The 17,244-nt window shown below is 55.2% G+C and overlaps 1 protein-coding gene across 1 annotated transcript; it reads left to right on the forward strand.

The window, feature by feature from the left end:
• Positions 1–165: 165 nt before the first annotated feature.
• RGSL1 (regulator of G protein signaling like 1) lies at positions 166–15,875 on the forward strand. The gene is made up of 22 exons (XM_030455266.1): positions 166–178; positions 851–954; positions 1,206–1,280; positions 2,002–2,131; positions 3,249–3,353; positions 3,688–3,849; positions 4,019–4,926; positions 5,459–5,521; positions 6,331–6,643; positions 7,193–7,288; positions 7,674–7,782; positions 8,206–8,399; positions 8,824–8,941; positions 9,399–9,495; positions 9,837–9,966; positions 11,140–11,293; positions 11,711–11,849; positions 12,456–12,580; positions 12,731–12,843; positions 15,315–15,410; positions 15,510–15,669; positions 15,758–15,875. Exons 1-22 carry the CDS (start codon positions 166–168, stop codon positions 15,873–15,875), a joined length of 3,522 nt encoding a protein of 1,173 aa, XP_030311126.1.
• Positions 15,876–17,244: the final 1,369 nt, after the last annotated feature.

Raw genomic sequence — 17,244 nt, forward strand, 5'->3', positions numbered from 1 at the left:
TGCCCAAGAAGTGATCAAAAAAAGTGACATTTCCCTGAATGACAGCAAAGAGGGAGGTGCTGGGAACCCTGTGGCCCCAAGAGCCCCTCTGGCCCCCAAGAATCTATGAGACAAGTACGTCACAAGCAGTGCTCACTCCAGAACACACCCCTGGCACACGGCAGCATGACGACCACCGGTGAGTGAGCTCTGCTGGAGGCTGCAGCCCCTCCAAGAGTCCCCAGAGGGGACAGCTGGGGGAAAAAGCAACCTTAGGCTTCCGAAACGTGGGTCATCCCTGTGACACCGCTGTGCCCTCACGCATCTGGGCATTGCCAAGGCTGATGCCAGCTCCCTTGCACCCAGATCTTTCAGACATGAACAAAATTCCAGAGGACAGTGGGAGGTGTTGGGCACTGCTGGCCCACTGCCTCGATGTCCTAGGTGCACATCTGCAGCAACTGTCAACCTACCCAGAGCCACAGCCTGCTCCCAGCCCCATGATGCCTGAAGATTTGGGGGAATTTGCTACCAGAACATCAGCAAGAGGACTCAGAGGGCATGAGGGCAGTGGGCCTGGAGCAGCAGCACCAGAGCACAGCACACGGTTCCTCTTGGTAACAGCAAGATGCTGCCATTCAGACTTCCCAGCTCCCACACGCAGCTCAGCCTGATGCTTTCCAAGCACCTCGTGCCACCCACCCACTGCACATGGATGTGCTGGCACCCAAATTTCATGGACTGTCCCAGGTCCAAACCCTCCTGTGTGCACACAGGACAAGCTCATGCCACCCACCCAGAGCTGTTCCTCTCCAAACTCATCCTTTGGTTCAGATTTTTATCATACTTGGCAGCACAAGGCCCAGGTAACATTCTCTTCTCCCCCTTGCAGCAGCCATAGCCTCCACGAACATCTGGCATCTGCTGAGGGATGATGTTTTTGTCGACTTTTTCAACACCTTTCTGAATCTTCCTGTAAGTCCACTCTGAACCATAAAGCCCGGGACCTTTCTGAGATCTTCTCAGGGGAATTCCTGAGTAGCCCCAGGAAAATTAGGAATGTGCTATGCTCAGGCTGGAAAAAGGAGGGGGACCTGAGGGACCTCAGCTTGGAGATAGGAGTCTGAAAGAGAAGATGATGCCTCCCTCTGTAGTGAGGACTAAGTAGAACAGCTGGGCTCTGGGCTCTCCGTCTCTTTCAGCCCTCCTCTTTCCTTTTGACCCAGGTTTTTGGCCAGACACCTGTTTACAGCAACAGTAGAAGTCGGTGGGACCTCTGGCCAGAGCTGCCAAGCTGCCTGGTAAGAAAGTGCTCATTGAGAAGTGAGGGTGAGGAGGAGGGAGGAAGGAGGAAGGGCACAGGGCAGAGGAGGAGGAAAGGGATCCAGTTTCTTATTGCCAAAGCCACCCTCTGGCTTTCCTGTTCGTGCAGCCGGAGGTTTATTTCAAACCCAGGCGTCATTTTGCATTTCAGCCCTAGGAGGAGCACCAGCCATTTAAAGTCCTGGTGCAGCTTACGGGGTCCGCCCATCCCTCAGTTACCATGGGCAGCTGGGGCTCAGGGGGTACATGTGGTGGCAGGGAAGGACAGGAACACCATCCCCTCACGTCCTGCAGCCCCAAATGCACCAGGACTCAAGTCCTGTTGCTCCTCAGCCCTCCCCACGGACATCCCACAGCCACAGCCACAAGCACCCTCCGGGAGTGCTGGGATCCCAAACAGCACAAGGGAACCTGCAAGCAGCTGCGGGGGAGCAGGCAGGCTGCCTGCAGCACCATCCCTGCGGCTCCCGGGTTTGCAGGGATGCAGGCAGGGGCTGGAGCTCCAGCACCATCCACCACCACCCCCCCCCCAACCCCTCTTTCTCAGCACCCCAGGGACTTTTTAGCGTCACCGACCCACAGCAGGGCTCCTTCCCCTGCACCTCCCCCGTAGCAGGGCCCGTTTACTCACCCCGATCCCCGGGAGAGACGGCTCCTTGCTCCGCAGCTTAATCCTCTCCTTGGGCTCTGGGATTCCAGGATCCCAGCCCCCCGGATTTATTGGCTTGGCTGGAAAAGCACCGGCTGCCTCACTTCTGCAAATCCAGCCTGTGCCTCCACCTCATCCTCTGTCAGAAGCTCCTGGAGTTCGTTCGGTCGGGGGAAGCAGGTGAGTCAGCCTGGCAGGGAGCAGAACCGGAGCCAGCTTCTCCTTCTCCTTCTCCTCCTTTTCCTTCTCCTCCGCCACCGCCGCCGCGAAGCTTCCTCAGCCACCGCCTGCTGCCTGCCCGGCGGCTTCTGCCTCTCGTTCCGGGTTAAAAAGCCCCCGCACCATCCCCTTGGTAGGGACCCAGCCACATCCCGAGGGATCAGAGGGGATGAGAGGGCCTTTACCCCGCGGCCCCGGGGCTCGCTGCCTCCACAGAGCTGCTCGGCAGGGTTCATCCTGCACTTCACGGGTGGAGCAGAGCTGGAGAGCATCCTGGGACATGGAAACACCGGGCTCCTGGTGTTTGGGGTTTGCTGCTAGGCAGGGAGCACAACTGTGCTGTACTGCAGAAATACTGCTTGTCTGAGGTATCCCACGCTGGGACGAGAGGTCTGTGCTATCATCTGTCTTACCAGCAGCAAAAGCCTGGGGTGCGCTGAGTTTACCCCCTAAAATGAGCTGTCTCAGCCCAGCCAACTGCTCTGGGTGTCAACACAAGGAAAGGCCGCCAGAAAGAGGGCTCTGGCAGCAGGGAGGCCAAGTTAAATTTCAGAAAAACCAGCAATCCACCAAAGCTTGCCCCAGTGCCATTGCTGAGTGCATCGCTGCTCCTTCCCCAGCCGGGCTGAACCTCAAGCTGAAGGAGGCACAAACAGGCAAAAAAGATGGAAGCTTGCACAGGGAAGGGGCAGGATAGCTGGGCAGACTGGCACCAACACGAGGGGGTTGCATCCTTTCAAACTGGAATAGACCAGTTAAAAACCTCCATCCCTGGAGGTGTTTAATTAGAGGCTGGATGTAGCATTTAGTGCCATGGTCCTGCCAATGTGGTGGTGTTGGGTCATAAGCCTGGCTTGATGATCTCAGAGGTCCTTTCCAGCCTCAATAGTTCTGTGCATCCCACAGCCCTCTCTGAAATGCCCGTTGGGTGTGATCTGCTGGCCTCCTGCTTGGCAGCATCACTGCCCTCCAGCAGAGAGGCTGCGGAGACACCAGCGGGGTCTGGAGGGTTTCTCTGGGGGCTTCTCCTGCCCTGCCCTCCCCTCCCCAGTGCTGTGCTCTGCTCTCTCTCTGACAGCAAAACTGCTGAACTGGCAAAGTGCTGACCAGTGGCTGCTGGAGAAGTGCATCAGTGGGAGCCAGGGCATGTGGCGTTTCCGAGCCTTCATCCAAGGAACGCCAGGTGGGCACGGGGTGTTCTGCAGTCCCCTCTCCACCAGCCATGGGCCAGCTGCCCAGTGGGACACTGGCACAGAGCTGAGGCCACAGGTAAGCACTGGTGGGGCAGGAGACACCACGATCCCAGGGATGGCTTTGGGAAGCAAGCCAGCAGCAGAGCCCCAGCCCCAGCAGAGGTGCTGCACACTGGGGCAATGCACAGCCCTGTCTCTTCTCTACACTGCTCCCTCTGTTCATCCAGGCAACCTCTCCCTCTTTTTTTCTTTTATTAAAGCAGAGGCTGCTCCCCCATCATCAGGGGGCTCCCTCCAACTCCCATCCCTTGTCTTGACCCACAGGGGAAGAACTGACTGACTTCTGGCTCACCACCGAGAGGCTCCTGGGGCTCAATAAGTTGGATGCAGAGCAGAGGGACACCTACCTGTCCTTGGTCCACAGGCTGAAAGCCACTCACCTGCGTGAAGGCTCCAGTGTTGTCACACTCTGCGGGGCCACCAGTGGTAAGAAACATGGGAGCTGGGGGTAAGCAGTGACCTTCCAGCAAGGTGAACGTGCTGGAGATGGGATAGGAGATAGGATATCACCACTAGCTATTCCTGGCTGGCAAAAATAGGTCTGGATGGAGCCAACTCCCTCCTGCCCCGTCATAATCCCCTGCATCCATTTCAGGGCCAGGGCCAAAATCCAGGTGCATTCAGACCAGCAGCACCACCAGGGAGATGCTAAGCATGATGCAGGAACAGGCCCTTTTTGTGATTCAGAGTTACTGGCTCCCTAAATTCTTCATCCACTGCAAGATGGGCATGGCAGAAGAGGAGTCGTGCCAGCCTCTGCTGCAGGAGTATGGAGAGCGTTTGTCACGGGCTGACTCCCAGGAGCCCTCAGACTTTTCACTGAATCTCTACAAAATGCATATCAAAAGGAGTCGGGGTTCCTCAGGGCCTTACTGCAGCAAGAAGTCCAAAGTGAAGATCTGGACCATGGTCAAGGTGGGGAGAAATACCCAAGAAATGAAGGCACCTGGTTTTCCAGCACAGCCAGGAAGGCATCTGGGGCCAGTTGGTGGCAGAGAGGAACCCTGTGTGGATAAGGATGCTTTGGGACTGTTTCCTCCTGCAACCCCTGCCGTTGGGGGCAAAGGAAGAACAACCTCTCTCCAAAGATCTAACGGGGGGCAATGTGAAGATGAAGCCCTCTCTGACCTGCATCCCTCTGCACCCAGTGCCCAGCAGCCAGCTGAGACCTTGAGTTTCCTTCCCTGGGCCCTCAGTGCTGAGGGCTGTGCGGGTCGGCCCTTCCGCCACTTCTTGGAGTGCCAGGACCGGCCCGTGGAGACTCAGCTTCTGGACCTGTGGCAGGACCTGGAGGAATTTCTGCCCGTGGTGCTGGACCCTGGCAGAGAGAACAGTTTCTTCCTGCGTCATCTGATCGGGGAGAAGATAAGCAAGAGCTACCTAGGGGAGGAGACCATCAGGCAGCTTCCCTTGGAGGTGGAGACCCTCAGGAGCTTGCGGAACCATCTGATGGCTGCAGAGTTCTCCCCCTGGATATACAGAGCCCAGAAGGAGATATGCAAGGTAGAGAGCAGTGCTGGGAGGTACAGCTGGCATTGCCACCCCTGGGCTGGTGTGAGAGCTGTGGGCAGCTTGAAGAAGAAAAGTATTCAGGCAAGGAAGACAAAAAGAGATTAGGAAGGGAAAAAACCTGACAGTCCCCCCCACCTTGCACTGGAACCACTGAGCAAGGCTCACGGGGCTGCTGGAGGGGAGCATCCTCAGGGTTTGCTGGGAGGTGGCCCAGGGGTGAGCAGTCCTGTAGCAGCTGGTGGCCTGGTTTCTCAGATGCACACGGGCCAAGGGATGGCAGGGCAGTGGCTGTGCTGTCACAGCTGAGTCACTGCTTCCACCACAATGTGAGTAAAAGACATTTGCAGCCCAAGCCCTTGTGGACAGCCCGTGAGCAGCCCAATGGACCAGTGTGGGTGTCTGTCTCCTGGCAGAGCTGTCTGGGGCACCTCAGCAGGGTGTAACCTGCCCACAGCAACCTCAGGGGCTGCTGGGGCTGCTGGGTGGCAGCTGCTGCTGAGGACAACCCATCCTCACCCCTCAGGTGCTCTGCTGCTCCTACGAAGAATTTCTGGCTGATGATGACAGAACATTCCTCCAGTTCATGGTAAAGGGGATGGAGAGGGGGCACAGGGTGTTGTGCAGGAATCAGTGGGGATGTGAAAAGTGGGAGAGAGGGAGGGAGAAGAACCCCAGCATTACCTGTAGGAGTCCAGCATCCCATGGTGTACTCCAGCCAACGCTGCCACAGTGCCATAGGGCAGAGCCCTCCCTGCTTCCAGCTCTGGAGCAATGATCCTCAGCTCTCCCACCACAGCATTCTGTGCTTCAGCAGTGTGCAATATAAAATCAGCAGCTGATCCTGGAGGTGGCAAGGAGGGGCTGTCAGGGCTAATGCCCCCATAGACCTGGCTCATAGGGATGCCAACATCTGAGAAGTCAGCTGCAAGCTCCTGACCCTGCCTCATTAAACGCTCTGAGCTGTGAGGTAATTAGCTGCCTAGATTTGTTGTTGGCTTTGTGGGTTTTTTTAAGAATCTCTTGTCAAGGGAATTACCCCTCAGAGCACAGACCTGGCCTGGGAACACAATTAGCAGCTCTGCAGGTGATGAGGCTCTTGGTGGGCACCTTCCCCTGAGCCAAACTCCTCCCGGCTCTGGCTGCCAGGGGAAGTGCTCAGGGGCTCAGCAGGGTTATTTCTGGAGCTCACTCTCAGAAACCAAACACTCTGTGCTGAGCTTCGTGCTCACATCAATTTCTTCCAGAGAGTTGAAAGCTAAAGCAGAGGTGAACCTCAGGTAGGTTGGTGCTCCAAGGCACAGCAAGACATGCAGGGAGCTGCTGGGCACAGTGCAGGAGTGGCTGCTCAGCTGGGGACATGCTCTGTGCAGCCACCCCCTGCTCTTCTCCCTGCAGGCTCCTCAGGGCGACATGCAGATGCCCAAGGTGCAAGGCCATGCTGTTGAGGAAGATAAATGTTTCATCCTGTCCCAGAGGATAAATGAGTCCTTGAAGCTGAGCCAGGCCTTGCATGGCACGAGGAACTTGGAAAGCCTCTCCTCTGAACACTGGCAATTAATTGCCATGCCCGACCCCTGGGAAGAAAGCTCCATCCCGTCCACCCCCAAAGAACAGTCCATCCAAGCCCCCTCTAAAAGAGGCTCCATCCAGGTGCCCTCTGAAGAAGGCTCCATCCTGGCAGAGGTGGAACCTCTCCCGTGCAGCTCTGGTAAAAGGAGGCTCTGAATTTCTGCTGTGGCTCCTGTTGGTTTTTTGTTCACCTGTGGTCACCAATGTCCCCAGCACAGGGATGCTGCTTTTCTGCACATCACGGAGTGGGTTGGGACAGGGCAACTGTAATCCAAGCTTTGGCAGTGACCTATGGGCCAAATTCCCACCTGCCAGTACCAGAGGCACCAAACACCACATCCTTGCATCCACCTGGGTCACCAGAAGCAGCAAAGTCACTGACACCCAAAGCCAGCAACAGCCACTGTCACTGTCACTCCTCTCCCACACCCTGCCCTTCTCCCAGGGATGCCAGAGTGCTGCCTCAGCTTTGTCTGCTCACAGCTTCTTGGGGAATGACATCAAGTTCTGGGCATCTGTCAGGGCTCTGAGTGACAGCGAGCCCAGGGTAGCTGCTGGGGCTCAGACCTCAGAACTGCAGTGTCCTGGGAACAGGACAGAGAAGGGGAAAGGAGGTGACCACAAAGGGGCTGAGGGGCTGTTGTGGCAGAAGGAATGAACACACAAACTCTCATCTCTTCTCTGCCAGATGCAGACTCCCAGAAGCCGGTGCAGGCAGATGAGCTGGCTGAGGACAGCCCAAGCAAGGAAAAGGAGCCTCCTTGTCCCAAAAGTCCAGAAGATGGTGAGTCCACTCAGAGCAGCCTGGAAGCAGGGTGGGCTCCCAACCATCCCACCCTTGCAGGGGCTCCAACATACACTTAGGGACTGGAGAAGCAAGGATTTTCCCTGCTTGCGTCCCATCATCTGGGAGAGTACCACCAGAAAGAGAGGGAGGCCAAGCCACCTCAGAAGGGGGTAGGTTTTGGGGTGTTAATCCAGCCTGAGAGGGTGGGAGTGGGAGGGCTTATCTGAAGCACATGGCAGGTTGGTCAGACCCACAGCATCCCAGCCCTACTCAGGATGCAGGCAGCAGCACGGTGGCTCTGAGGTCCTTTCCTCTGTGGAGAGCTGTGAGTGGGCTCTGGCTGCCACCTGAGGAAAGGGACAACCCTGTTCTGTCCCCACAGACACTAAAGCCAAGATCAGGAAGAAGAAGACTGTTGTTGTGATAGGATCCCCAGCAAGCCCAGCAGACTCCACCACTGTTGTAGTAGAAAAGCCATCTAGAAGACCCAGGTACCTTGCAGCACAGGGCTTGGCTGGTTTTTTGCCACTTCCACTCTTTCAGCAGGTAGGTTTCTCCCAGTGCTCTCCAGCTGGAGGCACGGGGGGGCCCTGGGACTCAACCACAAAGTTACCAAGGAATGGAGAAAAATCTTTTAACACCCTTCCCAAACCCCATAGCTGAGATTCGCTCCTCACTGCATCCTCAGTCATGCCCTGGCATGGCACCCATACAGCTCACATTCCCAGAAACATCCCTTGAAACCACTCTGTGACCACCTGCAGCTCTCTGGAGTTCTCACGTCCCACCTCCTGGGAATACTCCAGACACGAGTCCTTGCAGCTCCACATGGGAATATAAATTTCAAGCAGGACACAAGTCCTGGGTAGGAGCAGGTCCCACTGGTCACATCTCCTTTGCCATCTCCTCTACAGGCACTTTGTGAAAGTCCTGCACAGCTCTGCCCACCTGAAGTTCTTCAAGTGGTTTCTGGAGGAGCACGATGCAGAAGAACCCCTGAGCTTCTGGCTGGATGTGGAGAAGTTGGTTGCAGAGCCCAGCCCCAAGATGAAGAACTTCCTCATTGACAGAATCGTTAGAAAATACTTCCATGCCCAAATCCCAGCTGGTAGGCACCCTCCCACCCTGCACTTTACTCCATTCGTGAGGAAAGCCTCTTCTCCCTGAGCTGTGGACACCGGGTGCAGATCTTCTATCCTCTTGCAGGAACTCACCAATTCTCCTTTGCCATCCAGTGCAGATTTTATTTGCTGAGGACTCCCACTGCCACTTAAATTTCAGTTCCTGCAGTGGCAGAAATAGCTCCTCCCTGGCTTGTCTCCTGTAGATGCTTTGGGATTCACAGGGTCAATCCTCAGGTATGCCCCTAGCACTGCCCAGGAAGGAAAAAGAATGAGACAATAAAACCTGGGAAAGGCAGGGCAGGCAGAGGTGGGACAGGGTGGCCCTTGCAGATGTGAGGACAGGAAGAGATGTCCTGGTGGCTTGGGGGTGGCTGGCAGGGGCAGAAGGTGACTGGACTTCTCTTCCAGAGGAGCAGCTGGGCTGCCACTCTTCTATCATCGATGAAATAAGGGAGGCCAAAGTAGTCAGCCCCTTAATGTTGATGACAGCACAGGTCTTGGTCCAGAAAACAATGGAAAAACGATGGTAAGGACCTGGGTGGAACTGGTCCCTAAGCTCAGAGGTTACACAGACACATCCTCGCCATGGGAGGGAGCCCCAAGGTGACAGAGAGCAACTGCTACCAACATGTCCCTGTGAGCTGCCTGCCAGAGCTAAGTCCTGGCCAGACCCTCACCTCAGCAAAGCTGCTGCTGGGCAGGGCTTGTCCTGTGGGGACCAGGTCCCTGCTGGGGACGCGGGGTTCTGGGCTGGAGGAGCAAACCTGCTGCAGAGAAGCAGGATGGACACCCCCAAACCTGAGCCCAGGGGAGGGGACCCAGCCCCCTGTCCCTTTCTCCAGCCTCCTACAGGAACAGGAGCCCCACAGGATCCCAACCCCAGGGTTATCCCTGCCAGATGCTCCCCCTAAAGCACTGCACCCCCTCCTGATGCACCAGGCTGCCCTTGCTGCTCACTCTCTCTCTGATCTCTCATCTGGCAGGTTTAAAGAGTACCAGGACCTGTTCCCTCCAGAGGACACCTCTAGGGCTGACCGTGGCTTGCGGCATAGGATGGGGAAGTTCATGACAGGCAAGAGAGTAAGGAAAGAGCTTCTGACCTGGGAGGCTGGGGCAGCTGTCAGGAGAGGCGTTGGGGTGAGAGCATCAGACCTGGGGCCTTGCAGAGAGGCAACGGATGGGGAAAGCCTCAATCCTCCAATCCTCCTCCAGCCTCTGGAGTCCTGCTGCATGCAGGCTCCACCAGGTTTGGTCAGGACAGGCTCGGTGATTGACGCTGTGAGACCCAGAAATCCCAGAGAGCAAAGATGATGGCAGGGCCACCGACCCCTCTGCTGAGGCTGGGGGGCTCCAGGTCCCAGTGCTGGGTGCCAATGTCCCCCCAGGCTCTGGCTGATGCCAGCTGTGCCATGTCTCTGCAGCAGTGGGCCTGGTATTCCATCCAGGCCATCATCAGGAGCATCTCCAAGTTCCACAGGGAGATGAACAACCAGAAACGCCGCGTGGAGTTTGAGCACTTTCTCCGTCGGGAACTAAGAAACAAGGAGGAAAGTATGGCTGGAACATTGGCTTCTCCTTCCCTTCCCAAGGGAATTCCCCCTCCTCCTCCCTCCCCAAGGCAGCCCCAGGTTTAGGCAGAGGACAGAGGGAACCTGAGGCTCATCTCCCATCCCTGTACCCTGGTGTGGCTCTGCTGAAGGCACAGAGCCAGGAGGCAGTGTCTGAGGATCCCAGGCATTGCTGGGCAGACATCTGCACACTCAGCACTGGAGCTGGGAGACAAATTCTAGAATTTTGCCCTGGCAACATGGACACATAGGTGTTCACTTACCAGCTGGGCTGGTAAGTGCTGTTGCATCTCCCTCAAGCAATAACATACAGGTCAGCTTGCACCACTTGCACAAAAAAACCCAAAACAAACCCAAAACAAATAACCTAGGAGGCATTAAATGAATCTAATGTGACACAGGCCAAAAGTAAACAGATGGAGATGGTTCTCCCTGTAACAGGGAGCTGAGCTAGAGAGTGTTTTTCCCAGGGATGTAGATCATGAAGGTTTAAAGAGGATCGAGATCCAGGTTCCAGAGGACTCTGGAAAAGCTGTTAGAAAATGAATCCACTAAAACTGCTGAATACACAGAACCTCCATCTAGATCAAGAAGTCCCTGGAAATTACAACAGGGAGCTGGAGAATGTTGTAACTGGGGGAAGTAACAGAGATGCTTCACCTTTCCTTCTCATCTGCTTGTGTCCCTCTGTCAGAGACAGGATAACTATAGAACAATAATTAGATAAGATAGAACGATAATTATGAATGGGTTGGAAGGGGCCTTTGAAAATCATCTAGTCCACCCCCAAAGAAAGGGTAGACAGACACTCAGACTTTTGATTTCCTGCAAACCCATAAGCACTCCCTGGCTGCACAGAGCAGGATGATAGAGGAGGTTGGTAAGGGAGGAGAGAAGCTGCCCCAGGATGGAGCTGAATTCCCTGGAGAGCCTGACTGCAGGAAGCCTGGAGAAAGATCCTCAGCAGGCAGGGGAAGGGAAGGTGCTGAGTGTAGCTCAGCCCCAGGGGCAGCAGGACAGGACAGGGTGGGAAAGGAAAAGGAAAAAGGAAAAAGGAAAAAGGAGAAAGGAAAAAGGAAAAAGGAAAAAGGAAAAAGGAAAAAGGAAAAAGGAAAAAGGAAAAAGGAAGGACAGATCAGCTCTTCCCCTCTCTCAGACCTGCCCAGCAGCACTCCCCGCATCCACGGATCCTCTGCCACCAGCTCACTGGAGAAGGAGGGGAGAACAGTGAAACGTCTGCTGTTTAACAGCCAGCTCATTACTGTCAACTTCCTCGTCAATGACCTCCGCTTTTACCTGGAGATCGACAAGTGAGTGCCCTTCCCCCTGCCAGAACCTCTGTGTTCCCTTCACACAGCCCCTCAGCTCCTCTGGGCTGCAGCAAAGAGCTGCAGGGTTCCTGCCTGGCTGTCCTCGGAGTCCCAACCCATCCAACACCTTTCCTGGCATTTTCCCCATTCCCTGGCACACCCGTGAGAGCAAACCCTGCCCAGTGCCCCACACCCAGCACACCCCTGCATGTGCAAGGCCAGAAAGGAGAGGGCAGTGGCTTTTCAGCCCCCTGTTTCACTCTTCTGCACCTCGTACATTGCTTTTTCTAGCCCAGTAAATGCAGAGCTAAGGACTGAGGTCTGACTGCTGCTCAGCTGAGATGAGAACCAGGACACAAGTGCTGAGAGCAGGAGTCAGAGCGTGGTCTCAGAGCAACACCCCTCGTGCCTCCCCAGGTTCTCCAGGCTGGCAGATGGAGCTGAAGCTCAGGCAAACCTCAGCAAGGCATCAAAAAAGGAAGTTGCCTTTCTCAAGAGGAAAGCTGCAGTCATCAGCAAACTCTTCCTGAACTCTGATATTCCCCCCAAACTGCGGGTAAGGTGCTGGGACCCCCCCAGGAAGGCTTGAAGGCTGCTGTCTGCTAATTGCTGAAGAGCATCCTAGTGGGGCTTAAGGGTAAAAAAGGGAAAGCAGGCAGAGGTCTGGTTCTGCTCCAACCAAGCATGCTCTGGAGCTTGGGACCTCCCCCTGGGCTCTGTGGGCTGGGAACTGATCCACCACCAGGCCCACACCAGCACTTGACCCAGAACAAGCCCACGGACATGGAGATGGTGAAATCCCTTGGCAGCTGGAGAAATGCCAGGACTGCTGCACCAAGATGGGTGCTGCACCCCACCAGTTCAATTCTTTCAGTCTCCAGAGGTCAATATCCTCATCATCCCCTCCCCACCTTTTCCCCTACAGTAGCTGTGGCTCCTCTTTCCCTTTGGAAAGCACAGCAGAATGCTTTCCCCTGAAATCCAGTGGTCATCCCATCCAGGTGTCAGCCCCTCCCTGTACTTGGCTCAGCCAGCCAGGACCTAACTCCTGTCATTCCTCTTAGAGACTGCTGATACCTCAGGTGGGAGAGAAACAGAGCTCTAGGATCCACCAGAACTGCCACAGACTGCTTGGGTTAATTCAGGTCTCTTCTTTGGCCAGGTGAACATCTCTGAAGAAGACAGAGATTTAATCTGGAGTTTGTCTTCCAAGGGGCTACTGAATCGTGCTCTCTACCATAAGGCCAAGGTCATCATCTTCCCCATCCTGTTACACTTCTGGAGAAGGTACCTCTCATCCCCTTTCCCCCGAGGTGGGGAGGCTCTGGGGGTGACAGTCCCTTTCTACATCCCTCTCTTCTTCTGACACGATGAAAAGGCAGCTCAGGAGCTCACCCGTAGGTGTCTGCTCAGAGTTGTGCTGTGTTTCTCGTGCAGGTTCTGCACCTGGAAGGTGATGAGTACCTTTCCAGTCTTCATGAAGGACAGAGCAGCAGCAGCCTCTTCACACAGCAGGAAACCCTCCAAATCATGTGAACTCCACAGCCCAAGTAAGGACAGTGCCTGTGCCCCTGCTCCACCTTGGTATCAGGCTTCATCCTACCCTGCAGAGAGGTCCAGTGCTGGGGTTTCAGTGTCCCATGGGCCTTCCCTGGAAAATGCCAAACTCCTTCCTTCACAGCATCTTTGCTGCTATTCCTTCTGGTCAGATTCATTTAAAACTGCCCAGTTTATTTCTTTGTGGGTGCAGAGACTTTGCAAGCAGAGTTGTTGCACAGCTCCTGTTTACTGCAGAAACCAAGTTAAAAATACTCTAAAGCAGAACTCCAGCAACTGAGCTTTGGGGCTGCAAGTCAGGATGGGAGGGAGGGGGAAAAGCAGAACCATGCAGCCAAACACCAGGGTCAGTGGCCTTACCTGGAGGATGCTTTCAGCATCTGGAACAGAGGACAAGCTTCATCAGGATGTGAGGTGACACTCACTAGGACATCTTTGAGAGAAGGGTTGTATTTTTTCCCCCCCTTTTATTTAGCTTCAATACACTGAATAACTCTGAACTGAAAACCACACAAAAAGTGGTGCTGCCTGCTGTCAGCCTGCCTGACAACCTGGTTCCATGGCTGAATATTCATTTGGTAATTGCCTAATTGATTTTTGATTAAAAAGGAAACCAAAATAGACATGTTCTAATCTTGCTTTGATGGCTGAGTGGGTGTCAGCAAGCTGGTGTTCTGTTCCCTGCCATTTATCATTGTCAAGTTCTGGTAAAAAAAAAAAAAACCCACAACAAAATAGCTGATTTTCAAGATTCTGATCCCTACATTCAGGTGCTTGATGCTGGGGTAACCCACCCCCATCCTGCTGTGCTCCAAGACCACCAACCATGTTGCCAAGACTCTAATCTTTCTCCCTCTGACATTATTCCTGCAGGGAATGTCCATGGGATGTTTGTCCCCGAGCCACAGCAGCTCTCAGGGATGGATGAGGGGAGCCAGGCAGAGCAGGACTCCTCACCTGGGGTGGTGTTGCCATGGGAGGAGATGAGAGATCCCTCAGAGCTCTCTGGTTTCTCCTACCCCAGCCTGTGTGGCCAGAGAGAGGAGGGAAGGGCAGAGCTGTACCCAGGGGGTGTGGAGCAGGGTGGCACCAGCAGGAGCAAACCAAACCAGCAAAAAAACCCCAAACCAGCTCATAGAACCCCAGAATCTGCTGAGCTGGAAGGGACCCATCAGGATCATCAATGCAACTCCTGTCCCTGTGTAGGACACCCCCAGGATCACACCTGAGAGCATCATCCAAGGGCTCCCTGAACTCAGGAAGGCTTGGTACCAAAACCACTTCCCTGAGGAGCCTGTTCCAGTGCTCAAACACCCTCTGTGTGTAAACCTTGTCTGGATCTGACCTAAAATTCCCCCAGCCCATCTTCCTATCATTCCCCGAGGTCTGACCGCTGGTCACCAGGGAGATGGGGGCAGTGCCTGCTCCTCCTCCTCCTTCCCTGGTGAGGAAGCAGTAAGCTGGGATGAGGTCTCCCCTCAGCCTCCTCTTCTCCAGGCTGAACAGACCAAGTCAGAAGCTGCCTCTGACTGGGCTGACATCTGTGCCACCTTTTGCTCAGGACACTTCTCTGCACCTTACCCCACTTTCACCAGTGACTCTTGCCACTTTTCAGACGTTTGGATAAAGAACTTTCTTCTTTTCAGATAGGGGAGGGGAGGGGGAAATCGCTTACATTGTCGTTTTAAAAAGGCACTAAAACTGCTGGAGAAAATAGCTGAAAATAGCTCCCGAGCCGCCCACCCCTGGGCTGGGGGCTGCAGATGCGGTGGGTGTGTGGCTGAGGAGGTCCCGGAGCGGCTCCATCTCCATCTCCCGGCACCAGGAGTCACTGTGGCTCTGCCCTGAGGCCGAGCAGAGCTCGTAGCTCCAGCAGGACCCCCCTGCACCCCAACCCCACCTCCCGGGCAGCAGCCTGCAGCTGCTTTGGGGAGATGCCACCCGCGGGAGGCACAAACCCGGAGCACATCTGTGCCCGGGGGTACCCGCTGTGCCCCAAAACAGCATCTCCTCACCAGCCCCCTGGCACCCTCTGCAGAGCCCCAGCTCCCTCAGCCTCTCCTCCCCAGGAGATGTTCCACTCCCTTCAGCATCTTGGTGGCTCTGTGCTGGGCTCTCTCCAGCACTTCCCTGTCCTTCTGGAACTGAGGGGCCCAGAACTGGACACAATATTCCAGATGTGGCCTCACCAGGGCAGAGTAGAGGGGGAGGAGAACCTCTCCTGACCTGCTGACCACCCCCTTGCAATGCACCCCAGCTGCCATTGGCATTCCTGGCCACAAGGACACATTGCTGGCTCATGGTCATCCTTCTGTCCACCCCTTTCTTTGGGGTTTGACCCCAGATTTAGATTTGACCTCTGTGCGAGACCCATGGGATGCCAAGGGGACAACACCTCCTTTCATTGTTTGCTACCAAAGCAAACACACTGCCTCACAGTGTTTCCCCTCCTCTTCCTCACCAGGCAGTAACACCATCATTGTCTTCACACTTCGGAAAGGTGTCCAGATCCTGCTGCCACACTCTCAGAAGAAAACAGAGCCTCAGGAGGAGCAAAAAGGTGAGCAAGGACCAAAGGGGGGGAAGAGCTGCTGCTGCCAGCCTGGGAGCTGGGTGTTCAGTGTCTGAGGGGAGGTTTGAGCACATTTGGTTTCCTCAGGTTCAGAGAAAACTTCTGACACAGGACCCCCACTCAGGAAGGTGTCCTCACAGCCCGTGGAGCAGGTGGGTGGGCACAGAGGCAGTCTGCATCCCCCAGACCACACCAACCCCTGGAGCAGCAGAACCACAGCTCCCTTGCAAACCAAAAGGCCAAGGGGGTAGGATCTGGGCAGGATGCCACCACCACCACCACCTCCAGTAACATTCACAGAAAATCCCTGCTTGTTGCCCCCTCTGTGCCCCCAGGAGCTGTGGTGCTCACCCCCAGCTGCCTCCATCACCCCTGGCCACTGATTCAACTCATCTCCCTTCCCTGCAGGCACCCAGGGAAGACCAGACCTCCAAGGAGGGACAGAGCTCCTAGCAGGACACACTGAGCAGGACAGGGATGTGTGCTCCATGGAAGATGAGCAGCTTGGACACACTGCAGTTTGTGCTTAATCAGCTGCAAGAACTAAAAATAAAGCAACTCCTGGCATCCCCCAGCTTGCCCTGCTCTTCATCTCCTGCAGGGATGTGCCACAGCACACCCCCTTGCACCTCCCACCTCACCATGGTCCCACAACCCTCTCCTTCCTCACTTACATCTCTAAAACCCTGCGTCACCCTTGGCTGGGACCCAGTAACAAATCACACTGAGTGCACAGTGTGCCTCCACCTTTGAGCTCTTCCCCAAGAAATTCAGAAGGTTATAAAAGCCATAAAACAGTCCCAGTCAATACTCTGCCCAAGGAAGGGGCTCCTGGGAGCCCCCCTCCCCCTCGGGGCTGCTGCAGAGGGAGCAGAGCAGGATTGCTTTGCTCCTCACCCTCCATCCCAAACCAAACACCTCTGCCAGTGGCAAAGCCACAGGAGCCCACCCTGGGGGCTGGGATGATGCCTGTCACACCAGAGCCTCTCTCATTTACCAGCCCAACCCATCCCACTCCTGATTCAGGGCCAGCAATGCTTACAAGGTACTTGGTCACCTCCCCTTTCCCCAGGTGCAGAAATCTGAAGTGTTCTCTGGAGCCCACCAAGGGAAGCCCATGCCCTTTATTGCTGCTGGCTGCTCCCCAGCCAAGCTCCCAGCTTTAACTTTCAGCAGGTTTTAGCTACCTTTTAACCCCCAGATCCTGGGAATAGCATAGGTGCATTTAAGGCAGATGATATTTTTTTCAGTTCTGGTCCTTCCCAAACCAAACCGTTCTATGATCATCAAAACTTTGGCTCTGGGAGAACAAAAACCCCACACCAGAACCTGAAGTCCAAGAACATTTCTATAAATGAAGGACTTGGGAAGCTGATTCCACTCCTGCAACCTGACCTGTGACCACCTTCTCAAAACATCCCTCGTGCTGTAACTTGGTTTTGCCCCATCCCCCAAATCTGGCTGCACTTCTGCTGCACAAACACCTCAGGCTCTGCAGCCAGAGCCCAGCTGAGCCCCCTCCTCAGAAGGCTTCACCCACACACCTGAGGCTCATCACAGCAAAACTACAGCTGAGAGGGATCTTCACTCCACTGCTCCTGGGGATTTCTAGTTTTTTATCACTTCTTTTTCCTCCCCCCAGTGCCACAGATGAGAGGCACTGACCCGGGGCCATCCCTGTGCACACAAGGATGGGGAGCACCTGATCCCATCGTTCAGGGGAGGTTGAGGCAGAGCCCCTGGGCTCAGCCAGCAGAAGGCAGAGGCACAGCAAATGCTCAGTGCCCAGGACACTGCAGTGTGCAGGGCCAAACCAAAGTGC

The sequence above is a fragment of the Calypte anna genome, chromosome 8 (genome assembly GCF_003957555.1).
Source record: "Calypte anna isolate BGI_N300 chromosome 8, bCalAnn1_v1.p, whole genome shotgun sequence".
NCBI lineage: Eukaryota > Metazoa > Chordata > Aves > Apodiformes > Trochilidae > Calypte > Calypte anna.